This window comes from Nematocida major (assembly GCF_021653875.1).
Source record: "Nematocida major strain JUm2507 chromosome Unknown 2360, whole genome shotgun sequence".
Taxonomy (NCBI): Eukaryota; Fungi; Microsporidia; genus Nematocida; species Nematocida major.
This window is the reverse complement of record NW_025952951.1, coordinates 125572-151930: the sequence shown is the minus strand read 5'-3', so window position 1 is coordinate 151930 and position 26359 is coordinate 125572. Positions and strand designations below refer to the sequence as shown.

Genomic DNA, 26359 nt, shown 5'->3' with positions numbered 1-26359 from the left:
AGCGCGTGCAGAGGCTCTGAGCTGTTATGGAGAAAGCCTTTTCTTTTCCAAAAACACGGACGGGCATGCGTAAAGGCACGCGTGGCAGGAGCAAAAAGGCCAAAAACAGAAGGCAAACTCCAAACACGCCAGAAACTGCCCATTTAGGCGGCATTGCTGCTGTATTTCCGCGCGGGTGTTTAGGCTGGGCTGTTTGGGCCCAAGGGAGGATTTTTGGCCTTTGTCTCCAGCCCATCCAAAGATGCATAGTTTGACTGCGCCTGGCATTTATTAGATTATCGCGCTCTGTCTAGGGCACAGCGTGCGGATGTAAAGACAGGGCACAGAGCGAGCACCCAAGACTTTCTGTTATGCAGCGCCTCTTGCGCCTGGTCTTTTATGTCCTGGAGCGGGCTATCCCACTGCACTAAGCTCCCGCTTTCTCCCTCGCCTGCGAACCTCCTTTAGTTTGTCCAGCACGATTCCGCCTTTCTGCGTATGCTTTTCATACTCTGGAAGAGCGACCCTGCACAGGTCCTCAAGAGCCAAGTTCTGGCTGGCCAAAATTGTTTTCTCCAGCACATACAAGTCCACAGCTTTGTCTTCTGCCTTGACCCCAAGCTTCCCCAAGCCAAAGTCCAGTATTTTCACTGACTCTCCGTCTATTATAAAATTGTTCAAAGTAAGGTCGCCGTGCATCACGCCTGCTGCGTGCAGCTTCCCTACAGATGCGTACACCTTACACAGAAGTTCCATTGTGCGGGCTTGGCCTTCCTTTCCAGCAGCCAAGAGTGCATCTTTTAGGGTTACTCCGGATAGACAGTCCATTTTTATAGTGTACATAGGCTGCATGCTGCTGCTTATTTCGAGCAGCTCTGCCGCCTCTTCCGGCCCCAGCTCGTGCACTTTGGGGGAGATGTCCAAGTGCTCGATTCTGCGCAGGAGCATCTGCTCAAGCCGCGTTCGGGACTTTCGTATGCTGCTGTCTATTTCGGGAATTCTGTAAGTTTTCTGCACGCGCACCTTCAGAATGTATGCATCTCTTTTGTACACCACTGCCTCTGCCCCCGTAGAAACACTTTCCATGCGCATGAAAAAGAAAGAACATTTCAATATTCTGTAGAAAAACAAAACAGCTGGGTGTGCGCCCCAAGCACGCGCACTCCCACAAGCCTCCAGCTGCCTATGCCTACGCAGCCCTCGCCCTCTCGTTCTGCAGCTCCAAAGCCCACACCCGCGCATCTGGGTCCTCAAGCACAAACACCGCACAAACCAACCAGAACTACTATTACGCATATTTATTTGTGCTTGGATGACAGACTGTCTGACTATTCAGAGCTTTCTTCCGAGCTGCCGCTTTTGTCAGAGCTTTTGTCGTCCTCTTCACTGTCAAAAGTTCTCTGAACAAGTGCTGGCGTAAACGGCGAGTACAGCTTCTGGGAGCTTGGCGAGCTTATTCCAAACCCGCCTGTGCTTGGGCTGCCAATGTTCTGGTATGCCCCGGGCCTGCGCGGCGACTGCGGAACATACTCGCTTCCTGGGGTGTGGAAAATGCTGGGCGAGTGTATGCTTGGAGACGACGGCGCGTACGAGCTTGGCATGTAGTCGCCCATTGAGTACGACAGACTGGGGCTGGACGGGGCGTATCCAGACTCGTTCTGCGGCGACCCCAAATAGAGCAGATCGTCGGACTTGTTCGAGCCTGTTGAGTAGTCCGAGTAGGCAGTGCTTGTTGGGGACATCAGGCCCGTCGGCGTCCCCTCTGAGCTTTCGTCTTCAAACTCGTACTTCTCCATGGCCATTATTCCGGTCTCGATGCCTTCCTTGTCCACCAGCAGGTCTGTTATTCCGGTTCCTATTGCAGCAACCTTCCCCAGCATAACGCTCTCGACCACGCCCTTGCACGAGTCTATTTCGGCAGTTGCGCCCGCCTCTAGAAGTATCTCAACGGTCTCCTCAAACGAGCACCGCATCAGCGCGCCCGCCTCTCCCCTGTTTGTTCCATGCCTGGTTATTCCGCAGATAATGCCCCGCTGCGTCATAATATCGGCAAGTATTGACAGATGCCTAAAGTTCACATAGGACCCGTCGCTTTCTATAACCGCCCTGATCTCATTGAGTATGCTTGTTCTAGCCGCCTCAATGCCCAGAACCTTGCATATTTCCAAGGGGTCGTTTGACGTGGTTCTCGAGGGGTCAACCAGCGGATGGCTCAGCACATCCTGCAGGCCGACTCCCTCGCTTTGCAAAATGTACTCTTTTTTCCCATCCGGCCCTGTTCCCTCGTTGATAAACACTCGCTTTATCTTTGGCAGCCCCTTTATCATGATTGACACAATAGATGTCTCTATTCTTCGCAAACTGTCCTCGGCATCCGGGAGCATGCATCGAATTATCTGCTGCGGCGAGTTGTCGTCTGAGTGCATGGCTTTATACTGCGTCTTCTTCTCGATGGCCTCTGCCACCTGCTCTATCCCCACGCCAGCGTCCAGCATAGCGCTTCTGTTCAGAACAAGCCTTAGCATCCACGGCGACTCCGGGCTGTACACTCCTGGGTCCAGCACTCCGTACGCGAATATAAAGTCCTCGTCCTCCTTGACCGCGCGCATTGTGGGGTCATACAGGATCTCTGACTGCACCAGCACGTCTTTCAGATAGCACCGCTCTATTTCCTGCTGCGCCCTCTTCGCGCCTTCCAGCGTGTTTCCAATGTCTTCCCTCAGATATATTGTCAGCGAGGGGGTTTTGATCGTTTGCGCTGCGTTTATGATTTCCTTCAGCCGCGGGACTCCTCTAGTGACGGTGCTGGCCACACCAGCCAAGTGGAACGTGTTCAGCGTCATCTGTGTGGCTGGCTCTCCAATGCTCTGCGCCGCCAGGGTTCCCACCATCTCTCCGGCTGAAACGATCGACCGCAGGAAAGACGTGCGAATTTTGTCTACTGCCCACTCAAACGCCTGCGCCGACAGCCTGTACTCTACAAGTATTCTTTTAACGGTGAAATAGCCTCTAAGGTGCGCCTTGAACAGAGAAAACGCAACCTCGGATATTTCCTCAACCGGGCTGATCGCGCTCTGGAGCTCTCTTTCCAAAGCCTCCCGCGTGCGCACAATTCTTTCCGGCGTGAGCAGGCGCCCCCACTCCTCCAGGAGCCGCGGCATGCTTGCGTGTATGCTCCGCAAAACCCCAGGCATGGTGTGGAGCTCCTGCGCCACCCTGAAAATCCGCTCCAGGGGCACTGGAAGCGGCTTCTTTGAGCTTGCGTGCCTCTCTCTGAGCGCCCTCGCCTCCTCCTGAAGCATCCTTACCTCAGCAGCCAAAATGGTCTTGGTTTTTCCCGTTCGAAGCGTGCTGAGCATTTCCTGCGACAGCGCATACTCAGTCAGCGCCGAGTAGTCGATCACATAAAGCCGGTCAAACTCCGCTGGCGAGCAAAACAAAGAAAGCGCCTGCATTTCCACAAACGTTGCGTCAAAGCAGTCGCCTCCATACGCGCACTGAACAACATGCCCCTCTCCGTCTCGCACGCTCTTGTCGTGTCTGATCTGCGCGTCTTCCAGGGCTTTAATAAGCCTTCTCTGGATATATCCCGTTTCTGCAGTTTTGACCGCCGTGTCGATCAGACCTTCTCTACCTCCCATCGCGTGAAAGAAGAATTCAACCGGCGACAGCCCTGCAACATACGAGCTGCTTACGAAGCCGCGCGCCTCTGCCGTGCAGTCGTCCTTTGTGAAGTGTGGGAGAGATCGGTCTCTGAATCCGTGCAGAATTCGTTTTCCCTCTATGCTCTGCTGTCCCACACAGGCACTCATCTGTGATATGTTGATGTACGACCCCTTTGACCCAGACACCACCATCTGCTTGATGTTGTTTTGGGACCGAAGGCTTTTCTGTGTTGATGTTCCGCTCGTGTCTCTGGCCTTGTTAAGAGCGAGCGTAACTGCTGCCTCAAAAGACTCCTGCATGGACATTCCAGGAAGTCTTTCAAGGTTGTCTGTCTCTGCTTTTTCAATGATTTCGCGCACCTCTCCCTTCGCCCGCTCGATTGCCTCCTTTATCGAGTCCATCGACGACGGGTCTGCTATGGTGTCGCCTATTCCCACCGAAAACGTCTCGTATGCCATCAGCCAGGCGCTGATCGCCCTCTGCAGGGCGTCTATGAAGGACACGCACACGTCTCTGGGGAAGTCGTTTGCTATCACATGTATGAGCCCGCCCGAGGCTGTTCCAACGGTTTTTTTACAAATTATCCCAGCAAGCAGCTCTCCGCTCTTTATGAGCACTTCGCTGTCCATGGGGTTTCCCACGTGTTTTTTCCCGTGCTGGTGCTCTGAGTGCAGCCCGGTGTATGTTACGTCTGGCAGGGTTGCCGAGAAGATCTGCTTTCCCGTGTACAAAACCGCAGGTCTGAGAATCGCCGGCTTTATTTGCGACTTCTCGTTGTCGATTGCGTACAAAAGATGCATCACCTGCGGCTTGGTCAAAAACAGGTCTCTTCGCGTGAGCTTGTACACGCCCATGAGCGTGTCCTGCACTATCCCCATAACCGGCTTGTTACTCTGCGGCGACACAATGTTCTTCTCCACCAGCGCCAGCTCCTTCAGCTCGGCCTGCGCTGGTATCGACTGCGGGAGATGCAGGTTCATTTCGTCTCCGTCAAAGTCTGCGTTGTACGGGGCAGTGACGCTCAGGTTAAGCCTAAACGTGGAGTACTTCATCACTCTTGCTCGGTGCGCCATCATGGACATTTTGTGCAGGGACGGCTGCCTGTTGAACAACACCGTGTCTCCATTTTTCAGGTGTCTTTCCACAACGTACCCAACCTGCAAGTTTACTTCGCCTTTGTGGAACCTAAGGTCGATTTTCTGTCCGTCGTCGCGGATGATGTAGTTTGCGCCTGGGTGGTTGTACGGGCCTCTGTGCACCAGACGCGTCAGCTGGTCTATGTTGTACTCGGTTGCCCTCTCTGGGAACGTGAGCATTTTGGCTATTTCCTCTGGCACCCCCACTTCGTTCATGCTTATGTTCGGGTCTGCCGTTATGACTGTACGCGCACTGAAGTCCACTCGCTTCCCCATAAGGTTTCCTCGAACGCGGCCCTCCTTTCCGCGCAGCCTTGCCCGGATCGACTTCAGCGGCCGCCCGTTCTTCTGCAGAGACTGCGGCTGCCCTGAAATGTCGTTGTTTATCAGCGTGGCAATGTGGAACTGAAGAAGCTGCTCGTAGTCCCGTATGATGTGTCCTGCCACACCCTCCTGCTCGTATCTTTTCAGGTTGTTGCTTGCCTTGATAATGTCTGCGAGCTTGTGCGTCAAGTCGTCCTCGCACCGCAAAGAGCCCTCCATCACAATAGACGGCCGCACCTGTGGGGGCGGCACAGGCAGCACTCGGATAACCATCCACTCTGGCCTGGCTTTTTCCAGGTCAAACCCCAGCGCTTCGATGTCCTCCTCTGGAATGCGCTTCAGAATTTCAAGCACCTTCTCCGCGCTCAGCACAGTCTTCCCCTCCGACGACTCGTCGCCCTTCTGGAACGCCAGCAGATGCAGGCCCTCCTTCCGAATTGTGGGCTGCCTGTTTTCGCATCCTGTGCGCACGTGCTCCTCCGGGTTCTCCTCGTTTTTTATCATCTCTCCCATGCAAACAGCCCTGTTTTTGGCCAGATTCCAAACTTGGTTCAGCCTTCGCTTTCTTTCTTTCTGTGTTCGCGGCTTGGGAGAGCTTAGCGCGCTTTTTTCAACCCGCAGCTTGGAGCAGAAGAAACAGACACACTCCAGGACCTTCTTTATCTTTCCTATATAGCCTATGTGGAACACCGGCTTTGCCAGCTCAATGTACCCAAAGTGCCCGACGCAGCTGTCCGATCTGTGTCCGCACGTGCTACACAGAAACCCTCTTTCGGAGGTTCCCAACCTCAAGTCCACCAGCCCTCCCTCCTTGGGCACTCCGCTTTCCATTGTTTCTGGATACTCGATTTTGCACACGCTCATTGCGATAATATCCTCTGGAGAAAGTATACCAAATTCAATGCTTTCCACTCTTCGTATAGAAATATCCAAGCCCATTTATTTGCAAAAATAAATAAAATAAAATACGGGCGAGTGCGAAATAAACCGCAAATTATGCTCGGCGCACGCTTGCCCCGAGCGGAAATTTCTACAGCATCCGGCAATCTAATTTCAAATATCAACTTGATGTTTTTGTAAAAAACTTTAGTTCTTTGCCTATAAAGATGCATAATTTTTGAGGTGTTCTGCGTTTGGGGTGCTTATCTCGTTGATGCTTTGCTCTGTGTTAATAAAAGCAAGCCCGCAGGGCTTTGAAAAATCTGAGCTTGAAGGCCCCTCGGAGCCCCAAATGGGCATGCTTTAAGCCGCAAGTGTATATTAGTACATGTTGGTTGTTTGGCGTGGGGCTTGCGCGCGCCTACTGGTACAGAGGCTCCCACACCAGATACTCTGGGTCTAGCTGCACGCCCCGGGGCTCTTTGTACTTATTTATCAGCTCATCCCGTATGACTATAGAGGGCATCCCATTATAGTACACAAGCATGTTGTTATGCTGCAGTGTGTGTATGATGTCCTCCACTGTTATGCTGCTCATGTCTCGTATGTCGTTTATTGATATCAGCCGGTTGTAGATAAGTATGTTTGATATCACGCCTATCCAGTACTCTCGATAGCTGAGGAGCCCCAGGTCGCTAAGCGGCTTCTCGGGCGACGCCGAAACTCTTTCTCTTTTGCTCAGCAGATAGGAAAAGTCTATGAGTATTTTCCCGTACCCTTTTCTCTGGTGCTGCGGCAGAACCAAAAGACACGCTATGTTGTACCCGTGCTGCGACTCTTTTTCCTTTGAGAAGTATCCTACAATTTTGTACTCGCGCGCCTCCTCGGGGTCGCTCGGGTTGTATATGCACATAACATAAAACAAAAATACATCTATGTCGTAGAAGAGCGTTTTATGGTCTAAAAACAGCTTGGACAGGAGCGACAGGTTTCTACTGTAGTTGCTGTGCACTACTCCGTCAAGCTCAAAAAAGGAAATGCCGCCTTTTCTGTATATTTGCCTCCCGGGCGGCCGCTTGTGCTTGCACTTTTCAAAGTGCTCCGCGTGCTCCTGCTCTGTGTTGAAGTAGTACAGGCAGTACTCGCACACAATTATGTCCTTCTGCATGTCTTTCGGGTACGGCGAGAAATACCAGCTGTCCACTGTGTACTCCCCCATTGTGACTTTTTCGATGTTTTTCACCCTGTACACCTCGTCTGCCACCACAGCTGTGTTTTTGTTCTTTGGCTCTTCTTTCTGCTTTTTCTTTTTTGGAAACTCAATTGTCTTTGTGTCTACTTTTTCGTGCGAAATCCACTCGTCCAGCCTTTTGTTGAAGCCAATATAGTGCACATAGTACAGCGCCCCGTCCGGGGTATTGCGGATCGCTATAATTTCGGCCCTTCGCGTGAGCTCTTCGTTGTTTTGCATGCTGGACACAGACACTTTACATCCAACTATTAGCCCATTATTTGCATCCATTCGAAATATAAAAAATAAAAGATGTTTAATATTTTTCTTGATTCTGTTGGATTGCTTTTACCTTCCAGCGGAAATTGCCTTTTCTGCGCACTGCCAAGAGAGCTGATGGCTGTTCCTGTTTTTTTACCCCAGGCCCGCCCTTCATGCGCCCTGGTGGTTTGGCCGGGCGTGTGCCAGTTTTCGCTTTTGCACATTTCGGCATGTTTTTTCCACATAAAAAGTGTACACTGTCTGCATTCTGGACGCTTTTTTATTTTTATTGTAGAGCTGTAGCCTCGGAATATAGCACTGTGCACGCATTTTTTGAACTAGTTAGATTTGTTGATTAATTTCCCGCTGTGCACGCATTTGCCTAGGTGTGTTTTGGAGGGTTAAGAAGGCGCGCTCTCCATGCGCATAGAGCGTGGGAGTCCCAAAACAAAAAGAGCATGGGCGTCTGAGGGGTTCTGGCACCGAATTCGCTGCAGAAAAGGCAAAAACAGCAGTTTAAAACATGTCTTGTTTATTAACGCAGAAAGCACGCGCAGTCATCAGGGCACAGGCTTTCAGGCAATCATAGTATAATAGACGAAAGAACCCTCGTGTACACCGTGCTGTCATTTTTTGTGTATTTTCGCATCTTCTTGATGTATGAAAGCACAACGGCAGAGTTAGGGGACTTGCTGTACAGCGTATACAGAAGCGCCGAAACCAGGCCGGGCTCTCCAACCGACAGAATCGTGTGCGGAAGAATGTGGGGCGCGCCTGTGTCCATCGTGGCTTTTATGGCCGATCTAATGGACATATCCGCATACGAGTACTCTTTTGCACACACGCCACCAAGCATTGCTCCGTCTTCTTTCTGGCTCTCTTTCTTGGCAGGCTTTCCTTCGGCAGGCTCGCTGCCCGCTGTCTTGCACGTGCTGCTGCTCGGGCTCAGGCCTGTGTAGTTTCCCGTTTGCACCCGCCCAGTCAGAAACATGCTCCTGTATATCTGGTTGGTGAACAGGGCGCGCTCTCCCGCAGAAACTGCAGAAAGGTCAAGGTCCTTGTACATTTGGATGTGGCTTTTTTCCTTAACCTGCTCCCCGTCGAGCGCCACGAGCGCCAGATACTTCAAAATGTTGCTGCCATGCGAGTTTTGCATTTCGTTCATGCACAGAAGCCCGCAGCCGCTGCCCGATTCAGTCTTGTCTAGCGTAAGCTTCCTGTCCAGCCTAACGCCCTTGCATACAAAGTGGTAGAAGTAGTACAGCTCAGATATGTTTCGGCTGCTGCTGTTGTACAGAACCGCGCCCTGGCACTCGTCTACGCTTGCATTTGGGGCGCCGGCTGCAGCCAGCAGGAGCCTAAGCATTCCGCTGCAGTCGAGCTCCAGCTCCTTTCCAACCACGCACAGCATTTTGAAAAAGTACCCGAACTCTCGGCTTTCCCGCAGAAAGGCTGGCATTTGCGGGCTCTTTTTTACGTGGTTGCACACTGAGTTGTACAGCTCCACAATTTTTGCATTCAGCTCGCTGTTGTTGAGCGTGCTGTTTTCTGTGTAGTACTGCATGATCATTGTGCTTAGCAGGCTGTACAGCACGTTTTCCTCTTTGTGCTCGACAAAAATTTCCTCGGTCAAAATGTCCTTGCACAGAATCCCCTTGTACAGCTTGTTGCTGTTCTGCACCAGATTGTACACAGTCTCCAGCTCGCCCTTTGCAATAAGCATCGAGATAAACGCATACAGATTTCCGCCCAGCGAGTTTGCCAGCTTGTGCAAAATAGGCGCCGTGAAAAAGCCTCTCACGAACGCCAGTATGTCGCTTGGCACAGGCTCGCTGTCCAGGCTGATTGCCCGGAACACGATGTTCAGCACGTAGCTTGTGCTTATTGTGTTTTTTATGGGCTCGGGCAGCTGGAGTATGATAAAGAACAGCATCCGCACAGACTCCAGCATAATGTCTTTGCTGTTGGGGGCTGCCTCCATGCATATTGCGCTGTGCGGGCTCTCCAGGTCGTACAGCTTCACAGCAGGCACTTCAGCGTACAGCGTGTCGCCCTGCACCACGTACATGCTGAGGCTCCGCAGCACAGACCCCAGCGCGTTTATGCTGTGGCTAAGCAGGCTGTTTCGGTTGCTTACAGACCCATAGTAGTGCAGGGATGGGTCTGCCGCGTCGACTGCCGTTAGCAGCTTGCTGAATATCTTGAGGTACGTGTATATAATAATGGGGTTGGAAACATTTGGTATTATGCTGTTGTACACCTCCATGATGCTGGTTCCAATGTACCTCTCCAGGGATATGCTGTTGCTGACAGCTGCATTTAGCCTGGACAGGCTGGACATTTGCAGAGCGTGGGCGCTGCTTCCCGGGTCCAAGCACCTCTTTGACTGGTCCAGGTATCCGGGCATGCACTCGCTGCTCGCGGACTCTGCGCTGCTCGTGTATGTGCGCAAAATAATGTTCAGGAAGTCCATTATCACAATGAGGTTCGATATTTCTGTTTCGTTTCCATCGTCCGTTATTTCTATCTCCAGCGCCTCAAGTATTTCCATGAGCAGGCCAACCTGGTCGCTGTTCTTCACCACGTACCGGATAAACGAGATCAGCTTGGCGCTGTCGACGGAGACGTGCATGTAGTTTATGGTCTGTATGTCGCTTTCTACAAGAATGTTCATGATCTCCACCCGAATCCTGCTGGGCACACACTCCTTCTCCAGTATGCGGACCATGATCCCCACGCAGTCGTCGTCCAGTATTTCGTATATGGCGTCTTTGCTGTTGACTAGGTCTCGCTTCTTGCGCAGGGATACGTACTTGGACAGCATGCACAGCATCAGATAGTACACCTCCAGATACTCGTTGGTGATCTCCACGCTCTCAATAAGGATCAGCTGCCGCAGTATGTTTCTGATGTCAACAGGCGGGTGCACGTTATTAGCCAGAATGTCCTCCATGTACTTTATGCTGTCCACCTCCAGGATTGTGCTCAGAGCCATGATCAGCGAGTTTGGCGTCTCGCACTGTGTTATTGGAAGCACCTCCTTCACCTTGGTCTCTACTATCTGGCTCACGCGAATTTGTATCATTTTCTCAAGCTCTGTGGTTTTCTTCGTGATCATTTTCTTTATCTGCAGCTTGTTCTTCAGCATGCGCACTACCTCGATTATCTCCTGCGACTGCTGGTTGTCCAGAATGTATATGTATACTGCCTCCAAAAGTATCTCTTTCCCGCCCATCTGCAGCATGCTTGGCTTTAGGTTTCTCTGCAGACACCCGAGATTCATCTCAATGTCTGTTTTTGGAGATAGGATTCGAATCAAAAGAAGGGCCCGCGTGAAAGCCATTCCCAGCACGTGCCTGTCTACCATTAAATACTCCGAGACCGCGTCTACTTTCTGCGACTCCTCGTGCATGCTTCGTATTTTGTCCCGAATGGACTCAAGCTCCTTAGACGGCGGGGTCTGGGAGGAAACAATGTACTCCTCCAGCGTGCTCGACATTTGATTCACTTCTTTTCTTAGTTCGTACAGCTTCATAGCAAAATAAAAACAAAAGTGAATAAAAAGAGAAAGCGGCGCACCAACCCCGCACATCCCGAAGCCCACGCCCCAGCAAAAACCATGGCGCAGCGGAAGAAAGCACATGCCGGCTTAAGAGCCCAAGCACTCAAAGCCAGAAAAGTCTGGCGCTTGCCTGCTATGCGCCCAAAGCACCTCAAACACACCTCTCCGCACATGCTCATTTCTGCGCCCTATCGTCTGCCGATAAAGCCATCGTCTTCTATGGGGAAAACACGCAAAAATGCACGTTTCTACAGCCTAGTTTTTTTTCGTGTTCTTTCTGTGGTGGCTGCTTTCGGGCTTTGGGCATTTCCGTTGTCTGTGCATGTAGAAAACTTTTTCATTTTTATTTTATCCCTGCATGAAGATAAATATAAACGCACTCCAGCCAATAGAAGGAAAGCCACACGGAAACGGAACCATATTTGGAAAAAACAGCGGACACCCAACGACAAAAATCATCTCCAGGTCTGAGCACAAGAGAATCCTGAGGGCAAACCCAACAGAGTTTGCAAAGCTCGCCATGGAAAAGACTGAGCTGGCCAAGAACATTGCCAAGGAGATCTGCGGACTGGCCCCCTACGAGAAGAAGGCCATTGACTTTGGAAGACGAGGAGAAGAAAAGAAGATGAGAAAGTTCTTGAAGAAGAGACTGGGCTCTCTTAGAAGCGCTAAGAGGTGCCAGGAAAGACTCCTGTCGGAAATGAGGCACATGAACTAATAAAAAAAACTCAATACTCATTTTTACTGGAATTTCCGCTGCTAGAACGCGTTTGAATACGTCTCTGAAATCACGCCTAGAATGGTCTGGGCCAGGTCAGAGACGTTTTCCAGCAGGAACCCGTTTGAAAATGCGACCAGGAAGGAGGTCTCCGGGTACTCAGACAGACGGATGTACACGCCCTTCTGGATAAGTGCCCGGTGTATGTCCAGAAAGGCCTTTGAGTTGTCTGGGTGGTCTTCGTGAAGAACAATCCGGGCAATGGGCGTGAATCGGTCTGTGCGCACGCGGAACGGAATGCCTCCTGCTGAGGAGTTGAACACCCGACGGAACTTTTCGGCTGCCGCATAGTTTACAAGCGGGTTCTTTTCCCGCGTGCAGTTTGGAAGAAACTTTGGGGACTTCACGGATTTTCTGACCGGGTAGTCGATGGCTGGCGTGTACTGGCACTCCTCAGAGGACGAGTCCGACCCGGAGAGGTGCTGCTGGACGGACGTTCTTGTCTCCTCCCAGGACACAACATCTTCTATGTTCAGGAGAACCGCATGCGCCAGATACGCCGGAAGGGAGGCGGAAAAACAATACGCCAGACTGCTTAGCCTTTGCAAGTCCGACGCCTCGCGCGTGCCTGCACAGAAGCCGCCAGCCGACCCCATGCCCGTGGACAGCGACCCAATTCGAAGGTCCACCTCTTTCGGGTCTGCGCCAAAAAACCCAACTGCTCCGGTGCTGCCCAGGAGCGGGATGCTGACAGACTCGTCCAAAATGAGGAACGCCTTGTGATGGTTTCGGGCCTTTACAATTGCTGCAATGTCTGCGGTTTCGCCTGTTTCTTCAAACACGCCCTCGGTTATGATGAACTTCTTGTTGCGCACAGACTCCTCCAAAGCCAGCTTCACAGACAGGTCTGCAGTGGACGCGTACGAAATGGCCTTGGCCTTGGACGAGTATATTCCCCGGCGAATGCTAATTGACGACCTGTGGTCATAGAATATCACGTCGTCTCGCTTGCAGAAGCACTTGATTACGCTGGCAATGGCTAGCAGAGAGTGTGCGTACAAAACCACGCCCTGCGTGCCCAGTGTTTCTGCAAGCTTTTTCTCCAGGTCCAGGTGGATGTCAATGGTCCCGTAAAAGCCTCTGGGCCCGCACGTTCCCACGCCGTATTTCTCAATGGTCTCTGCCAAAATGTCCAGCTTTTCTTTATTGCGAGACTTTGTTTCCACGGGAAGAGATCCCCCTCCGGCCTGCACGCCCGAGTCCTCCACAGGAGACCCGAAGCAAAACGGATTGAACGCCGACAGAACGTATTTCACAGCATTGCTATCCGGGAAGGGCTCGTCGTCGTCGTCCAGCCCCAGCTCTCTGGGCACCCACTCATCAATTAGCTGCTCGGCCTCCTCCTGCGAAAGAATCACGGGATCACTGGACTCTTTTCGCTCAAACGCGTATTTTACTATCACCCCCAGAAGGAGTATCTCCACAATAATGCGGACGGGATTGTTTTGGTAAGGGTCCTTGATCAGTGTCCAAAGTTGCTGAATAAACATAAGGAAAACAGCACACACAAATAAATAGGGCCCGGTGCAGGCAGGCCGGAAACTCTGGCAGGCCGGAAGCAGGCCCCCAGCAGCCCAAAAGCGAGTGTTCACGGCCCTCCGCGCAAGCGCCTGCTCTGCAAATGCGCAGGGCGGAGATTCCCAAATCTGCGCCTGCCCAACCAAATACATTAATTACCGAGCACGGCACAAAACACGCCGCCCAAGCGAGGCCAAAGACAAAAGATGAGAGGACTCTGCTTTATTCTTCTGTAGTGTGCTTTCCCCCTATAAGTAGTAGAAAAACGACTTTTCTCTGTAGCTTATTTCCGGATGGTCTATAAAGTACAGGTCCTCCTGCTGCATGTCTGTGATAGAAGATGCCTCTTCCTGTGGCTGCTCGTAAGTCTTTTTTGTCTTATACTCCTCAACCGCCTTTCTCAGCATGGTAACCTTGTCCGTTACTTTGACGGCGTTCCAAAAGGCCGTGTTGTCCACGTTCAGGAATGCAATTTTCACCGCAAGAATGTTGTCCTCGTTCATGTTTTCCCACTTCCCCAGGCCAAAGGACTGATCGTCAAACTCTCCGCTGAACACCGAGTACTTCAGCTTAAAGTCGCTGTCAATCTTGTCGTAGTCTATGGAGTCTATGTCGATCCTCACCTTGCACCGCTTGGTGGACCCCTTCTGTGTCCATGTGACGCTTATCACGCTGGGCGAGTTCACAGACGAGCTCTCGGGCTGCCTCTTTCGAAGAGTTCCTTCGTTCATCTTCTTCATGCGCACCACCCGGCGCGAGCTGGTTGACCTGTGCAGATTTCTGAACGAGTCAACTGCCCGCTGGACAATGCCCTTTTTCCCGTACAGCAGGTTTGGGTTCAGCGCAGCCAGCTTCCAGGCGAGCTTGTTCACCTCTGTCTCGTACTCCCACCGGTTTCCTTGGTATCGGTCGTACGGCACATTTGCCCGTGGGTACACGCTGTTGTCCATTTTAAACTTTTCTGTCATTTTTTCTATGTCAACGTTTTCAATGTCGTATTTTATGGAAAACTCAACTTCTTCTATTCCCAAGTCTCCCGAGCGGCCCTCTTCGCACATTTTAGTAGGGTATTTGAAGCAGAGCCGATTCTCTCCGCTCACGGTCTTAATATGCGGCTGCGACGCCGGCCTGTTAACCACTCTTCGGCTTGAAGCCCGTTTTTCAGACTTTTCCTTCTTCAGAGGTGCATCGCTTTGCTCTTCTCTATCATTGTACAGAATGCCATAGTTTGCCTCTCCGCTGGACATTTCGTCGTCCTGACTGTCCATGTCATCATTCTTTGAATTATAATCATATTGTGAAAGTGATCTAACCTCCCACTCCTTATCAAGTACTTTCTTTTGTCGTCCCATCCCCTGTCTTAATAACCCCTGCGTATCCAAAATAAAAAATTTAAAAAACGTTAACGCAAGAATGTCAGCCTCAGACGCTGGCAAAACACCAAAAACCATTTGCGCCCAAATTTTAGTATGTTTCTCCGGAGGCTGTGTTTAGGCGGCTGCCCGGCGGAATTTTTGTGCGGCAAGATATTTCGCTCTGGCCTTGCTTTTGGCTGCCAAGCGCTTTAATTTTAGCACAAATATAATAGACATTGAAAAGACAGTGCTCTGCGGTGTCTGCACAAAAAGTGGAAAATGTCTGGCAGGCTTTGCTGGCCCATTTTTGCAAGCGTGCACTCTGGTGGATGCACCCATGCAGTGCAGATCTTCTGCATCAGCTGTTTTTGGGAGAGTGCATTTCTGTGCTGCAGCAGAATATACGCCAAAAGAAATACATGTGCATGCAGCAATTTTGCACGAAACTTTGCTCGTGTAGGCATGCGATAATAACGGAGCTAAAACCAAAAACAGCAGGGAGCTAAAGCCTGGGCCAAAGCCTAGGCAGAGCCTGGGGTTTGAAAAGGCGCAGCAGTTTTTGCTTCTGGGCGCACGGGTGACAACCCCATTAACTATTAAGACAAAATAGCCCAAAGAAAACAAATTGCCACTATCCAATACAAACACACAGACATTCTGTGGATTGTTCAAAACTGAATAATTAATTGCTTTGCATTTATGCTTTAAACATTTACTGTTGGATGATAGATAGCAGCAACAACGCTGTAGATAGCTGGAGCAGAAGGCATGCACTCCTGCACTTTGGCGCACATAGAAACGGGTACATTTACAGGAACAGCCGCAGCAGATCCGGGTGTAGGGTCCTGGGCTGCATGCTGCTTCTATTGCTGGCGCTAATAATTATTTTTATAGCAGGCATTCTGGTGGGGGTCGGCTGGCTGATATATGCTCTTTTCTGGTGAACTCTGCGAATACAGCAAGCAGGCTCTGCTGCCCATAGGCATCGCTGTAACAGTCTTGATGTGCGCTTTTGGAAGTCCGGGCCTGCTCGAAGCCTGCGCCCTGGGGCCTGCATACTTGCCCAATAAATGCACAGAAGCCCACAACAGCACACTTTCTGCAAACTGCATGCATTCGGAGGCCCAAAGTCCGCCTAATTGACATGATTGGCCATAAAAGCTTCAGCACTGGCGCCATTCAAATGCACAGGCTTCCGCACGCCAGGCAGCATATTGGTGGCATTCTGCATGTGTGTGGCTCTCCATGTCTCTATTCTATAGGTTAATACTGTAGCTAAGACCAAGTATCAGTTTATATAAGGCAGAATAAATTTCAAAAACAAATATGAAATCGAGTGAGCCCGCAGTAACAACAGCACACAAAGAGGCAAGCGAGGCACCGTGCATAAACCGAACTATTTCCATAGGGCTGGTGTACAACTACGTCGAAAAGCTTATTACCGTGGAGGGGACAGAAAACATCCTGGCAGAGATAAAAAGAAAGGCGCACGAGGCGTTTGGCCTCTCCTGTGTCAGGCTGGAAATTGGAAAGAAGCCAATTACTTCGGTGGATCAGATTTTTTCACAAATACCCCCGATGATTTCGGTCATAGGGATAAAAAACAAATGCCACATTGAAAAGTGCAAAAACCGAGTGAATACAGCCTCTGAAATGAAGTGCAAGTTCTGCACGAAGTCCTTTTGCATAAAGCACTCGATTCCTGAAGGACATTCCTGCGAGAACATCTCCGAGTGCAAGCAGAACGCTGCCGAGGAAAATTTAAAGAAGCTTCTAAGCTCTGGGAAAAACTGGAGATAAATTATCTTAAGTGCGACTTTTTTTTCTTTTGTATGAAAAATTGGAAGGTTGTAAAGCCACAGCAAGCCAAAGCGCCCAAGCCTGTTAGAAAGGCAAAGTGCAACAGATTCAGATGCCTTGCTATTTTGGTGGGGATTATTGCAATATTGTATGCTGGATTCTATTCTGGCTGCATCGGCTCTATGGCCGAAAAAGTAAGCAATATGCCTGAGCTACAGGGGGTATTCAAGAACGAGTATTTCATACTAGCCAAAAGAACAGCGGAGCTTGCAATGCTGCGGGTGGAAATTCTTCTTATAGGGGGGTGCGCCATAGCCCGGAAAATGCTCTGCTGCATGTGCACTGGCGTTTCTGGAGTTCTGGAGAAAATTCCTGGCTATGACAAACTCAAGATCACGATGGACAAATGTGAGTACTGCAACTGTATTAGATCTTTCTTACTTAATGCGCAGAAAAGAGGGCAGAATTTGCTGAACTCTCTTCTGGAAAAGGCAAAAGAACTAAAAGGCAACAAATAAAGTGCGTTTTATAACTTTGCGTATTTCTATTGTAGCTTTATTGTGCTTTGCTTTAACTTATCCGTTTATTGTAGGCTCTGGGCGTCGCTTTCTGAAAGAAGACCCTTGGGGATGAACAGACACGTGGTGGGCTTGTCCTTGTCTGTCCTCAGGTCAAACCTGCTGCTTATGTAGAAAAGCGGCGTGTTTCCTTCCATGCACAGGCCAGGAATGTGGCTAATTAAATCACTCGGCGTTACGTCTGCAGCCAAGATAACAACCCCCTCGTTCTTTTTGACAAGGCACTTCTGCACCGCCTTTATGCCTCTTTTACACTCCGGCTTTTTCATTACACTCTGTAGCGTGACTATGCCTTGCTGAGAGACATACTTTCTACGGGTTGCTTCAAGCATAAAAAATATTTTATTACAGCGCCTAAGCTATAAAGCCAAATCACCAAAAAGCCGCACGCCAGGCCCAGCGCGCGCCCCACAAAGACAAAAACAATGCAAATCAGCCCATTCTATTTATTCGCCTGTTCAGCGTGGCCTGGCCAGCCGCCACGAAAAGCACCGATATGCCTGCTGCATGAGCATCTGAAGGAGCCCACGCCGAATGCGCCTGCAAAAGCAATGCGCTGGCGGTGTGCGAAGGTCTATGGGATTCGCGGATGCTCGCTGGCACAGGCCAGCCTGGCAGCAAAGATGCGCGATTCCACTGCAAAACAGGCCCTAGAAGTGCCGCCTGAGCGCCAGCTGCGCATAGAAGCCCATCGCATGGTAGCTTTTGCTTGCCGTCGCGGTATTGTTTCTAGCAGTCTATTACGCCTAGTGGGTCAGTTTGCACACCATAAAAAGCACGAAAACAAAAAGGGCAAAAGTGCAGAACAAGGTGAGCGACTTTTTGGCCTTTTGCATCTGTATTGTTCTTTTGGAAGAGTTTTTGATTATGACGTGGGCGGTCTTTGCTTGGACATTGGCGGCGTTCACGCCCAAGTGCACCCTGTCCATTGCGCACGAGTTGTCCCGCACAATGCCTGAGAAGTCGTCGGCCAGGTCCTTCAGATCAGAAATGCCGTCCAGCAGGGCCTCTATTGATGTGCGCCGCTTTTCTGCCAAGAGGAGAGCCTCCTTCACGGTTTTATTTCCTAGCGTGAACGCGGACTGCAGGAGCACTTTCCCTTTCTCTTTTTCTTCAAGGCTTTTCAGCTCGGTTTCTGTCGCATGCGGATTTGCTATCAGGTACTGCTCTCTTAGCCTTTCTTTCTGGATGCTTGCAAAGCCGCTTTGCACGCGCCCAAAGTCCTGCATGACCAGCGTAAGCCTTCTGGCAAGGTTCTGCAGAAAGTTGTTCCGTGTGGAAAAGCCTCTGTCAAACCCGTACCGGTCCAGGTGCCCCTCGTTTTCCGCCTTCATTTTGTCAAGGTCCTTCTTTATGACGAATGTGCGAGACTTGAAGTCTTTGCAGAGATTCTCCATCGCCTCCGATATTTGCAGCTGCTGGCGCTCGTCCGTCTGCCTTGTTTTGCTTCTCAGCGCGTCTGCCACAGACACACACTCAAAAAGGCCCGATATTGTTTCGTTTGTTGTTTTGGCTTTGTTTAGGAATTCCAGCAATTCAGACATGCTATTTTCGATCTTTCTCTTCTTGTATGGGGGCTGCCCAATAAATAGAGCTTTCTGCGAACCAATGGGCGCACCGAGCTTTCCGGAGCATAAAGGCCCCGGTGGCAGTTTTTCTGTCTTAATCCCGTTTATTCGCGCATAGAAGCATTTCTCCGGTCCGCCTGCCCGCTGCCCTTGATGTCTTTGCCTGAAATCAGCATCATATGCTCTGCGCACAAAAGGCCTCGCATTGGCCCGTCTGCAAAATGAGCGTGTCCCTTTGCATGACATAGCGAGATGTGGAAAGTCAAATGCCACGAATCGCGCGTTATCCAAAAGAAGAAAGCCTCATTTATAGGCCTTTCAGGCCTGCTGTGCTGGCTGCTAGGAGACTCCGCTGAGCAAATGAGCAAAGCCCCGTGCGCTGGCAGCAGAGTCTTTATTTGCCGTTCACACGCCGCCCAAGCTCCAAAAAGCCTTCCATGTGCAGGGCGCATGCCCAGGGCAACAACAAGCAAACAAAAGCAGGCCGAAGCCAAATCCCAAAGGCCAATCTGGAGCTTGCACTCAGCATTTTCAATCCCTAAATTTATTTATCTGCACATGGGCCGGGCACTGCACAGGCTGCCTCTTGTCTCTGCTGCAGGCCTTTCCGCAAGCAGGCTGCCAAAGCTGCGGGCGCTTTTCAGAAGAGCGCCCTCCAGGCATGCAATTATCTACATGGAAGCCCGGATCATAATATGAGAGTACTTTAGAAGGTGTGCATGCTCTTCTGCGAGTATATAGTACAAGGCTCTTGCGACTACTAAAAACAGCCCAGACGCCAGCAAATTCAGAGTGTTCATTAGAACGCCCGCTCCCATCATCTGCATTGCATTGTATATGTACATGTGCGACATAACTGTGGCCACTCCCATGTACATCTTCACCATAACTGCGCACAGCCTATACACCTCCTGCATGCTAGGCTGGTGGAGTGTCTGGCTGGGGGATATCACAACCTCCAGGAACATGTCCATCTGCAAAAGAAGCGCCAGATACACCATAGTGCACAGAATGGTGCAGTATATGTCCACATTGGTGCGCGCAACAACTATTCGCGTAACCATAAGAGAAAAAAGCAAAGCAGCCACGCTCACCAGAATAATATTCCACGGCTTGCACATAAACATGTCCAGTCCCAGGCCAAAGAGGGGAATGGTTCTTCCTATTCGCGGGTCTATGCAGGAAATGCACTTCATAAAGGCCGCAGAAAGCACCCCCAGCAAATAGCACGAGTATGCGGGCCGGGGAAGCACAAGCACCAGCGCCGAAACAACAACCGCCGAAACAACCCCGCACCCGTCCACTGTTCGTTTGAGCATTTCCACAAAGCCGGTTTTTTCTGTCGCTGCATCCTCTCCCTTCGCAGGCTTTCCCAGATTTATTCTGCTCTCCTTTTCTTCAAGGCATTCCATCACAATGCATACACACGCGTATATGTTGGCATGTTTTGATGGCTTAAAAGCAGTCTCTATGCAACGCACGACTTGATTGCATCATACACTTTCCTTGCCTGGAAACACTCGCTCCCGTCATACGCGTCCAGCAGGAAGTGCGCCGCCTTCAAAATGTTCACTGCCAAGTAAATAGGCCACACCCCCAGAGAGAACGAAATAAGCTCCACCAAAGAGATCGCCATGCACGCCACAGCTTTCCTGTGCATGCTCAAAATGGTCTTTTTTCTCTCGCTGGGCGTTCTTCTAAATATTCGCCACACGCGCACGCACTGCTCGATTCTGTTTGCTGCCTCCACGGCAAGGTGTGTGCACTCCAAAAAATTCGAGACCCGTGTCTTTCCGGCCAAAAGGACAGAGCAAGACGCCAGCATGCTACTAGCAGATGCAGCTGTCTGCACCGCGTCCAGCCCCGAGTACTTCCACTTTTCGAATGTTTCCTGCGCAGTCATAAAAAGACGGGAAGAGTGCATGTTCATCAGGGCTGCAGGGGAGTATGCGCCGAAAGACATTCCGAGCGAAACAGCCGCTGTGCTGACAACATATCTCACCAGCTCGGTGTTTATCCTTTTCTCTGCGGGTTTTTCTTTGTACATAGCCTGCAAAAAGTATTTGCATAAATAGACTTTGCTGGCGCAAAGCTGTGCGGCTGCATTTTATTTCGGGCAAAGCTGCAAATTTTTACGCAGTGAATGCCAGAAAGTTTCAAAGAGCAAGCGCAGCCAAAGAAAAAAGAGAAGCGTTTGAAGAAATTCTCTGCAATAAACAAAGTAAAGTATGACGAGAGAAAGTACCAGACTCCCATCGTTATGCGGTCGTACGGGGTGGACTCGCCGCCCCCGCTTGTCGTTATTTTTGGGCCACCATCATCTGGAAAGACGCTTTTCATGAACTCTGTTGTGCGCTGCTACAGCAAGCAGAAGATAGAAAAAATCAACGGGCTTGTCACGCTTACTGCTGCAAAGTCCAGAAGGCTCAGCTTCTACGAGTGTCCTGCTGATCTTCCTGTGATGGCAGACACGGCAAAGGTTGCTGATCTGGTGATTCTCATTATAGACGCCCAGGTCGGCCTGGAGATAGAAACCTTCGAAATGCTCAACCTTCTGAAGACGCACGGGTTTCCCAAACTGCTTTGCGTAGTCACCAAGCTGGACACGGTCAAGGGCGTCTCCCAGCAGAGGGCCACAATGAAAAAGCTGAAGAGGCGGCTGTGGCTGGAGGTGTGCGACGGAATAAAGGTTCTCCCCATGTCGAAGACTGTTGGCGGAAGGTACTTGGACAAAGACGTGCTGAACGCGTCAAGACACATCTCGCAAATGAAGTACCGGCCCTTTGAGTGGAGGGCGTCGCATCCGTACATTGTCGCTGACCAGGTTGCAGTTGAGGAGCAAGCAGAAGAAATCGCGCATGTCCCCGAGGGAATGAAGATATTCTCGCTCTCAGGGTACGTGCGGGGCGGAACCGCCCTGAAGAAGGGCACTGTTTTCCACCTGCCTGGGATTGGAGACTATCCGGCCCAGAGCATGCAGGTGGTCAACGATCCGTGCCCGCTGAAGAATGAGCAGAAGAAGAAGCTTAGCGAAAGAAAAAAGCCGCTGTACGCCCCAATGAGTGACATCCGGGGAATGCTGGTGGAAAAGGACGCTGTATATTTAGACATAAAGAAGCCAAAGGAAGAGGAAAAGCTTCCAGAGTACGGGAATGCGCTGGCAGAAAAGCCCTTCTCTCTGTTTGGAGAGCCGTCTGGAAAATTCACGATCGAGCCAGAGGTGCCTGAAGGCGCGCCGGAGGAAGCACCGCAGGAAGTGCCTGAGAACTGTGTGACAGACAGCGAAGACTCGCTCGACGAGGAAATGCGGGAAAAGCCTGGGAGCGCGCAGAGCACTGCCATGTCCATTGACTATGTTTCAGACGAGGAAAGCGACCATTTGGATGAGGCGGCCGTTCGGATGATGTTCAAGACAAAAAAAGAGACAGAGGAGGACTACATTGAAAGGTTTAACGACAGATACAAAGAGGAGGAGAAGGACAGGCGGGACATATTTGCGCAGGAGAGAGAAAAGGTGAAGGATGCCGAAGAGACCACGCACGCCCTGCTGGAAAAACACTCGGACAGCGCAAAGGAGCATCTGGAGGGGGTTCCCCCTGGAAGGTACGTGAAGGTCCTTATGCTGCTGCCTGCCGCTGTTGCCGACGTGTACACCCCCGAGAACATATTTATTCTTGGCGCGAACAAGGAGGAAGAGCTGTCCATGACGTTTGTGCAGGGAAGAGTGAAGAGGCACAAGTGGTTTAAGAAGACGCTCAAAACAAAGGAGGCGCACTATGTGTCAATGGGCTGGCGGAGGTTCCAGACGTGCCCAGTGTTTTCGATGAAAGACGCAGTGCGAAACAGAATGCTCAAGTACATTCCGGACAGCATGACGTGCAACATTTCTTTCTATGCGCCAACGCACCCGCCTGGCACAAGCTTCACAATTCTGAGGAAGTTCGGAAAAGACAAAAACTTCCGGATAGCAGCAAACGGCGTGCAGTCTGAAGTCGGCGGAAAGCCCCGAATCATGAAGAAGCTGAAGCTGATTGGATACCCTGAGAAAATCAAGGGGCACACAGTCTTTGTCAAGGACATGTTCCACACGCAGGAAGAGGCTGCCCGATACGAGGGGGCAATGCTGAAAACAGTGAGCGGCCTCAGAGGGCAAGTCAAAAAAGCCGGCGAAAAGGGGCAGTTCAGAGCCTCGTTTGAGGGCCAGATACTGATGAGCGAAATAATATTCCTTCCGTGCTTCTTCCCGATCACCCCGATGAAGGTGTATTTGAACGCGGAAAACTTTGCAGACTCCGGAGAAATAAAGCTGCTGAAGGAAATCCGGGATGAGAAGGGAATTTCTCTAAAGAGCAAGCCCAGCAGTGCGTACGGGGAGGTTGCAGAGCCCACCTTGCCGAAGGACAAGCCCATTCCCTGGGCCATACTGGAAAGAGCCCCGGTTTCTATGCTGAAAATGGAGGCAGAAAAAGAGGTAATCACGGGCTCCACGGAGACCATCCAGAAGCTGAAGCTTCTCCGCACGCTCTCAAGCAAGGTGCAGCAGATGAAGGAGGAGAAGGAAAGACACAGGCAGGCCCGCATACAGGAAATCACGCAGGAGCGAGAGGCTTCCAGAAAGGAAACTGTGACCAAGATGAAGGCAGACGCTATGATGCAGAGAAGACCAACAAACAAAAGGCACAAGAAAAAGAGCAAGCCAAAGAAGGCCGCCGCTTCAAGCAAGTAAGCAGCGCAGCTAAACTAGAGCGCGAAAAGCCAAGTGCCAGCCTGGGCAGCAGGCGCGCATAACTGCCAATAATAAAGATGCCAATGCATGCAGTTTCTCACATACTTTGGGCTGTGCTGATTTCTTTTGCTTTTTCAGCACCGGAAAGAAAGGCAGACTGCTTGAAACTTTTTGGAGCTCAGATGCCAGCACAGACATGTAGGCTCGTAGCGGACTCAAATATGCACCAGATGCACTCCTGCACCTGCAAGACGCCGCCTGCATAGCCTGAAGGCCGCATCTGAATAGCATCTGCGGAATGGCAGTCTTGGGTTAAACAATTAAAATATTATACTATACGTTTATTTTTCTGTCTGCGTACCCTTTCTTTTTGCTAGAGGCTGCCCAAGCAGCGCAGAGTTGAACAAGCACGCACAAAAGCCCAGAGGCATGCGGAGCATGTGTGCGCGCTGAAAATAGAAAATAGGTTGAATCTGTATAACTTACAGTGGCGCATTTATTATAGGCCATCCTTAGGCTCTGAGCCTTTTATGCTTCGGATATACTCGAGAGTCTTTTCAATCTCAACCTGCATCTCCTCCTCTTTTTTTTGGTCTTCCCCCAGATAGCTGTATATTTTCCTTATGTTTTCCTTGCATATGTCGTTGTCCACGTCGCTGTTCAAGTCGGGGACTCTGTAGCCTGTGTCCGCGTTTGGGTAGAAAGACCCGAACATGTGCGTGTTTGCCTTGCCCTTACCGTTCACGCTTTCTTCAAACCCTCGGATTTTTCGCAGGTCCTCCTCCCCAATCTCTAGCTCATCGTTGCTCTGCTCCAGCTCGTTCTCGTATATTTTGGTTATGTCCAAGTCGTCTATGCTTTCGGCGTCGTCCATCGAAAGGTCCTTGAATATTTCGTCGTCCTTTCCGCCATAGTCTATTAGGCGGATGTTTTCTATGCCCAGCTCGTCCTGCTCCAAAGAGATAGAGTCTATGCTGTGCGGCAGCTTCTTTTTCTGCTCCGGCCTATACCTCTGTTTTTCTTCCTGTGGCATAAAAAACTTATCCCAAAGTTTGCCATAAATGCACCCCGCCTTTGGAAGGTGCCCTTGCAAAAGGAGCAAGTTTTTGCCCCGTGCAGGCTCTTTCTAGAACATAGGGGTTTTTTGATATGACAGGCCAGTAAATGATTGGCCACTTCGATTTTCCCCTGTGTATAAGAGCAGGGCACACAGGGTGTGCATGCCAGGAGAAGCAAGCACAGCAAGCGCAACGGTAAAGGAAAGCATACCACCAACAAAGCCAGAGACGTCAGAGGCCCCCGCCGAGAAAGCAAAGGGCGATGCGGCCGAGAAGCCGTCCGCGGAGGAAAAAGCTTCAGATGTCAAGAAGCGCGTGGTGGACATTCTGAAGGCGAAGGACGGAATGGGAAGAAAGCACATAAAGGTAGGAGAGTCTACGTACTATGTCGTCACTGTGGATGAAATAAGCCGGTACATGGAGCTAAAGAACGACTATAAAACCGACGAGATGTCGGCCTTTATAGTGTACATGCACGAGGAGTTTGTGAACGACCTAAAGACTTTGCGCAAGAAAAACACAGTGAAAAAGGGGGCCTGCATGGTGGCCGGAATATTTGTCCTGATTCTTATAGCATTGGTAGTGTTTGCGGTTTTAAATAAATAGACAAAATCTGTACTAATGAAAGCGTGCGCGTGCTATTTTTCAGCGCGTGTTTTTGGGTTACTGCGCGGATAGGCGTTTGCGCAATTTAAGCCCGCGGAAGATTGAAATATTTTTATTGTGCAAGCAAATAAACTCATGGCAGACCGAAACAAGTATATAGACGAGTTTATAAACAAGATGTACGGGCTAGAGAGGGAGCAGCCGATAGAAAGGCTTATTCTGTCTCTGGACTCTCTTCCTATTTTGCTGAACATTCCCATTAGAAATCACGAGATTTTGGGCGATGTAAAGAGAAAGATGTACGAGCATAGGGGAATAAGAGTGGGCAAAAAAATAATGAAAAAGCTTATTGAGGTTATTATAGACTCTGCCCGAACAAACAGAGTGAATCTGTGCGATCTGGAGAGCACGTTCAAGGACACGCCCCCGTACGACTTGGACACAAACAACACAATCATACTCCCAGAGATTGCGCAGGACGAGACACAGTACGAGTTCAAAAGCATTTTAGAGGACGTGGAGGAAGGCGCAAACAATCTTGCTGAGAAGACCCAGTGCTCTTTGGACATAAACATCGGGGTGACAGACAAGTTTATTCAGGACCGAAAGCACGAGCGGCAGCGGCGGCTGGAGGAGCTGAAAGAGATTCGAGGGATGAGGAACACAAACATTCTTCCACAAAGGGACTCGTTCATAAACTGGGCAATCCCGCCAAGGGCGCAGAAAAACGAAAAGTGCAGCGACATAATCTCGCGGATAAACCAGATCATAGAGAAAAGCGAAAAGTCAGAGGTGCACCACCCTGCGAATGAAGTGGCTGCAGAGCGGGTGAAAAAGCTGGAGACATACGAGGCAAACTTCAACAGCCAGATCCTCACGCTTTTAAACGAGCTGTCCAGCACCCTTGCAAAAAAGCCCTCGGCCATTCCAATATCATGCTTACAGGCGGAGCCTGCGCCCGAGTACAAAAAGGAGCCAGAAAAAGAAGCGCTGCCGGTGCAGCAGCCCAGTGCCGCATGGAAAAATGCGCTAAGGCACGGGGGAATTGGCGCGCTGACAGGCATTTTTGCAGGAATGGTGCTTATGTATAAGATGTGCGAAAACCCCATGCCATACTGAGAAAACACGATGAAGCATCTGCAAAACCCAGTATAAATAGCAAAGCAAGAACTGCAGACAGATCATAGAGAACATCTGTAACGCTCAGGCATCAATAAAGTTTATTTAAACCCAACCTACCAGATTCCCAAAACTGCGCACGCGCAGAAAGGCACCGCACAGCCAGATCCAGCACAAAATGCAGACACCCTGGCTGCAGGCGGGGAAAAGAGGCT

General features: G+C 50.6%; 17 protein-coding genes across 17 annotated transcripts; 6 read left to right on the top strand and 11 right to left on the bottom strand.

Annotated features, from left to right (window-relative positions):
- Positions 1-393: 393 nt before the first annotated feature.
- NEMAJ01_1102 (TP53 regulating kinase) lies at positions 394-1065 on the bottom strand (the record flags this gene model as incomplete). Its single annotated transcript, XM_047914940.1, has 1 exon — positions 394-1065. The coding sequence occupies one exon, from the start codon at positions 1063-1065 to the stop codon at positions 394-396; it is 672 nt and encodes a 223-aa protein (XP_047770897.1).
- A 242-nt stretch (positions 1066-1307) lies between these two features.
- On the bottom strand, positions 1308-6044 carry NEMAJ01_1101 (DNA-directed RNA polymerase II subunit RPB1; the record flags this gene model as incomplete). The annotated part of the gene is made up of 1 exon (XM_047914939.1): positions 1308-6044. The coding sequence occupies one exon, from the start codon at positions 6042-6044 to the stop codon at positions 1308-1310; it is 4737 nt and encodes a 1578-aa protein (XP_047770896.1).
- Positions 6045-6405: 361 nt separating this feature from the next.
- Positions 6406-7506, bottom strand: NEMAJ01_1100 (histone acetyltransferase HTATIP; the record flags this gene model as incomplete). The annotated part of the gene is made up of 1 exon (XM_047914938.1): positions 6406-7506. One exon carries the CDS (start codon positions 7504-7506, stop codon positions 6406-6408), a length of 1101 nt encoding a protein of 366 aa, XP_047770895.1.
- Positions 7507-8059: 553 nt separating this feature from the next.
- NEMAJ01_1099 (uncharacterized protein) lies at positions 8060-11011 on the bottom strand (the record flags this gene model as incomplete). The annotated part of the gene is made up of 1 exon (XM_047914937.1): positions 8060-11011. The coding sequence occupies one exon, from the start codon at positions 11009-11011 to the stop codon at positions 8060-8062; it is 2952 nt and encodes a 983-aa protein (XP_047770894.1).
- A 385-nt stretch (positions 11012-11396) lies between these two features.
- On the top strand, positions 11397-11756 carry NEMAJ01_1098 (large subunit ribosomal protein L36e; the record flags this gene model as incomplete). Its single annotated transcript, XM_047914936.1, has 1 exon — positions 11397-11756. The coding sequence occupies one exon, from the start codon at positions 11397-11399 to the stop codon at positions 11754-11756; it is 360 nt and encodes a 119-aa protein (XP_047770893.1).
- Positions 11757-11797: 41 nt separating this feature from the next.
- Positions 11798-13306, bottom strand: NEMAJ01_1097 (serine palmitoyltransferase; the record flags this gene model as incomplete). The annotated part of the gene is made up of 1 exon (XM_047914935.1): positions 11798-13306. One exon carries the CDS (start codon positions 13304-13306, stop codon positions 11798-11800), a length of 1509 nt encoding a protein of 502 aa, XP_047770892.1.
- A 276-nt stretch (positions 13307-13582) lies between these two features.
- Positions 13583-14602, bottom strand: NEMAJ01_1096 (uncharacterized protein; the record flags this gene model as incomplete). The annotated part of the gene is made up of 1 exon (XM_047914934.1): positions 13583-14602. The coding sequence occupies one exon, from the start codon at positions 14600-14602 to the stop codon at positions 13583-13585; it is 1020 nt and encodes a 339-aa protein (XP_047770891.1).
- A 1413-nt stretch (positions 14603-16015) lies between these two features.
- Positions 16016-16489, top strand: NEMAJ01_1095 (uncharacterized protein; the record flags this gene model as incomplete). Its single annotated transcript, XM_047914933.1, has 1 exon — positions 16016-16489. The coding sequence occupies one exon, from the start codon at positions 16016-16018 to the stop codon at positions 16487-16489; it is 474 nt and encodes a 157-aa protein (XP_047770890.1).
- Positions 16490-16521: 32 nt separating this feature from the next.
- NEMAJ01_1094 (uncharacterized protein) lies at positions 16522-17007 on the top strand (the record flags this gene model as incomplete). Its single annotated transcript, XM_047914932.1, has 1 exon — positions 16522-17007. The coding sequence occupies one exon, from the start codon at positions 16522-16524 to the stop codon at positions 17005-17007; it is 486 nt and encodes a 161-aa protein (XP_047770889.1).
- Positions 17008-17072: 65 nt separating this feature from the next.
- On the bottom strand, positions 17073-17399 carry NEMAJ01_1093 (H/ACA ribonucleoprotein complex subunit 2; the record flags this gene model as incomplete). Its single annotated transcript, XM_047914931.1, has 1 exon — positions 17073-17399. The coding sequence occupies one exon, from the start codon at positions 17397-17399 to the stop codon at positions 17073-17075; it is 327 nt and encodes a 108-aa protein (XP_047770888.1).
- A 414-nt stretch (positions 17400-17813) lies between these two features.
- Positions 17814-18611, bottom strand: NEMAJ01_1092 (uncharacterized protein; the record flags this gene model as incomplete). Its single annotated transcript, XM_047914930.1, has 1 exon — positions 17814-18611. The coding sequence occupies one exon, from the start codon at positions 18609-18611 to the stop codon at positions 17814-17816; it is 798 nt and encodes a 265-aa protein (XP_047770887.1).
- A 695-nt stretch (positions 18612-19306) lies between these two features.
- On the bottom strand, positions 19307-20047 carry NEMAJ01_1091 (uncharacterized protein; the record flags this gene model as incomplete). The annotated part of the gene is made up of 1 exon (XM_047914929.1): positions 19307-20047. The coding sequence occupies one exon, from the start codon at positions 20045-20047 to the stop codon at positions 19307-19309; it is 741 nt and encodes a 246-aa protein (XP_047770886.1).
- Positions 20048-20103: 56 nt separating this feature from the next.
- On the bottom strand, positions 20104-20682 carry NEMAJ01_1090 (uncharacterized protein; the record flags this gene model as incomplete). The annotated part of the gene is made up of 1 exon (XM_047914928.1): positions 20104-20682. One exon carries the CDS (start codon positions 20680-20682, stop codon positions 20104-20106), a length of 579 nt encoding a protein of 192 aa, XP_047770885.1.
- A 96-nt stretch (positions 20683-20778) lies between these two features.
- NEMAJ01_1089 (ribosome biogenesis protein BMS1) lies at positions 20779-23361 on the top strand (the record flags this gene model as incomplete). The annotated part of the gene is made up of 1 exon (XM_047914927.1): positions 20779-23361. One exon carries the CDS (start codon positions 20779-20781, stop codon positions 23359-23361), a length of 2583 nt encoding a protein of 860 aa, XP_047770884.1.
- Positions 23362-23860: 499 nt separating this feature from the next.
- On the bottom strand, positions 23861-24394 carry NEMAJ01_1088 (uncharacterized protein; the record flags this gene model as incomplete). Its single annotated transcript, XM_047914926.1, has 1 exon — positions 23861-24394. One exon carries the CDS (start codon positions 24392-24394, stop codon positions 23861-23863), a length of 534 nt encoding a protein of 177 aa, XP_047770883.1.
- A 187-nt stretch (positions 24395-24581) lies between these two features.
- Positions 24582-25025, top strand: NEMAJ01_1087 (uncharacterized protein; the record flags this gene model as incomplete). The annotated part of the gene is made up of 1 exon (XM_047914925.1): positions 24582-25025. The coding sequence occupies one exon, from the start codon at positions 24582-24584 to the stop codon at positions 25023-25025; it is 444 nt and encodes a 147-aa protein (XP_047770882.1).
- A 135-nt stretch (positions 25026-25160) lies between these two features.
- NEMAJ01_1086 (uncharacterized protein) lies at positions 25161-26144 on the top strand (the record flags this gene model as incomplete). The annotated part of the gene is made up of 1 exon (XM_047914924.1): positions 25161-26144. One exon carries the CDS (start codon positions 25161-25163, stop codon positions 26142-26144), a length of 984 nt encoding a protein of 327 aa, XP_047770881.1.
- Positions 26145-26359: the final 215 nt, after the last annotated feature.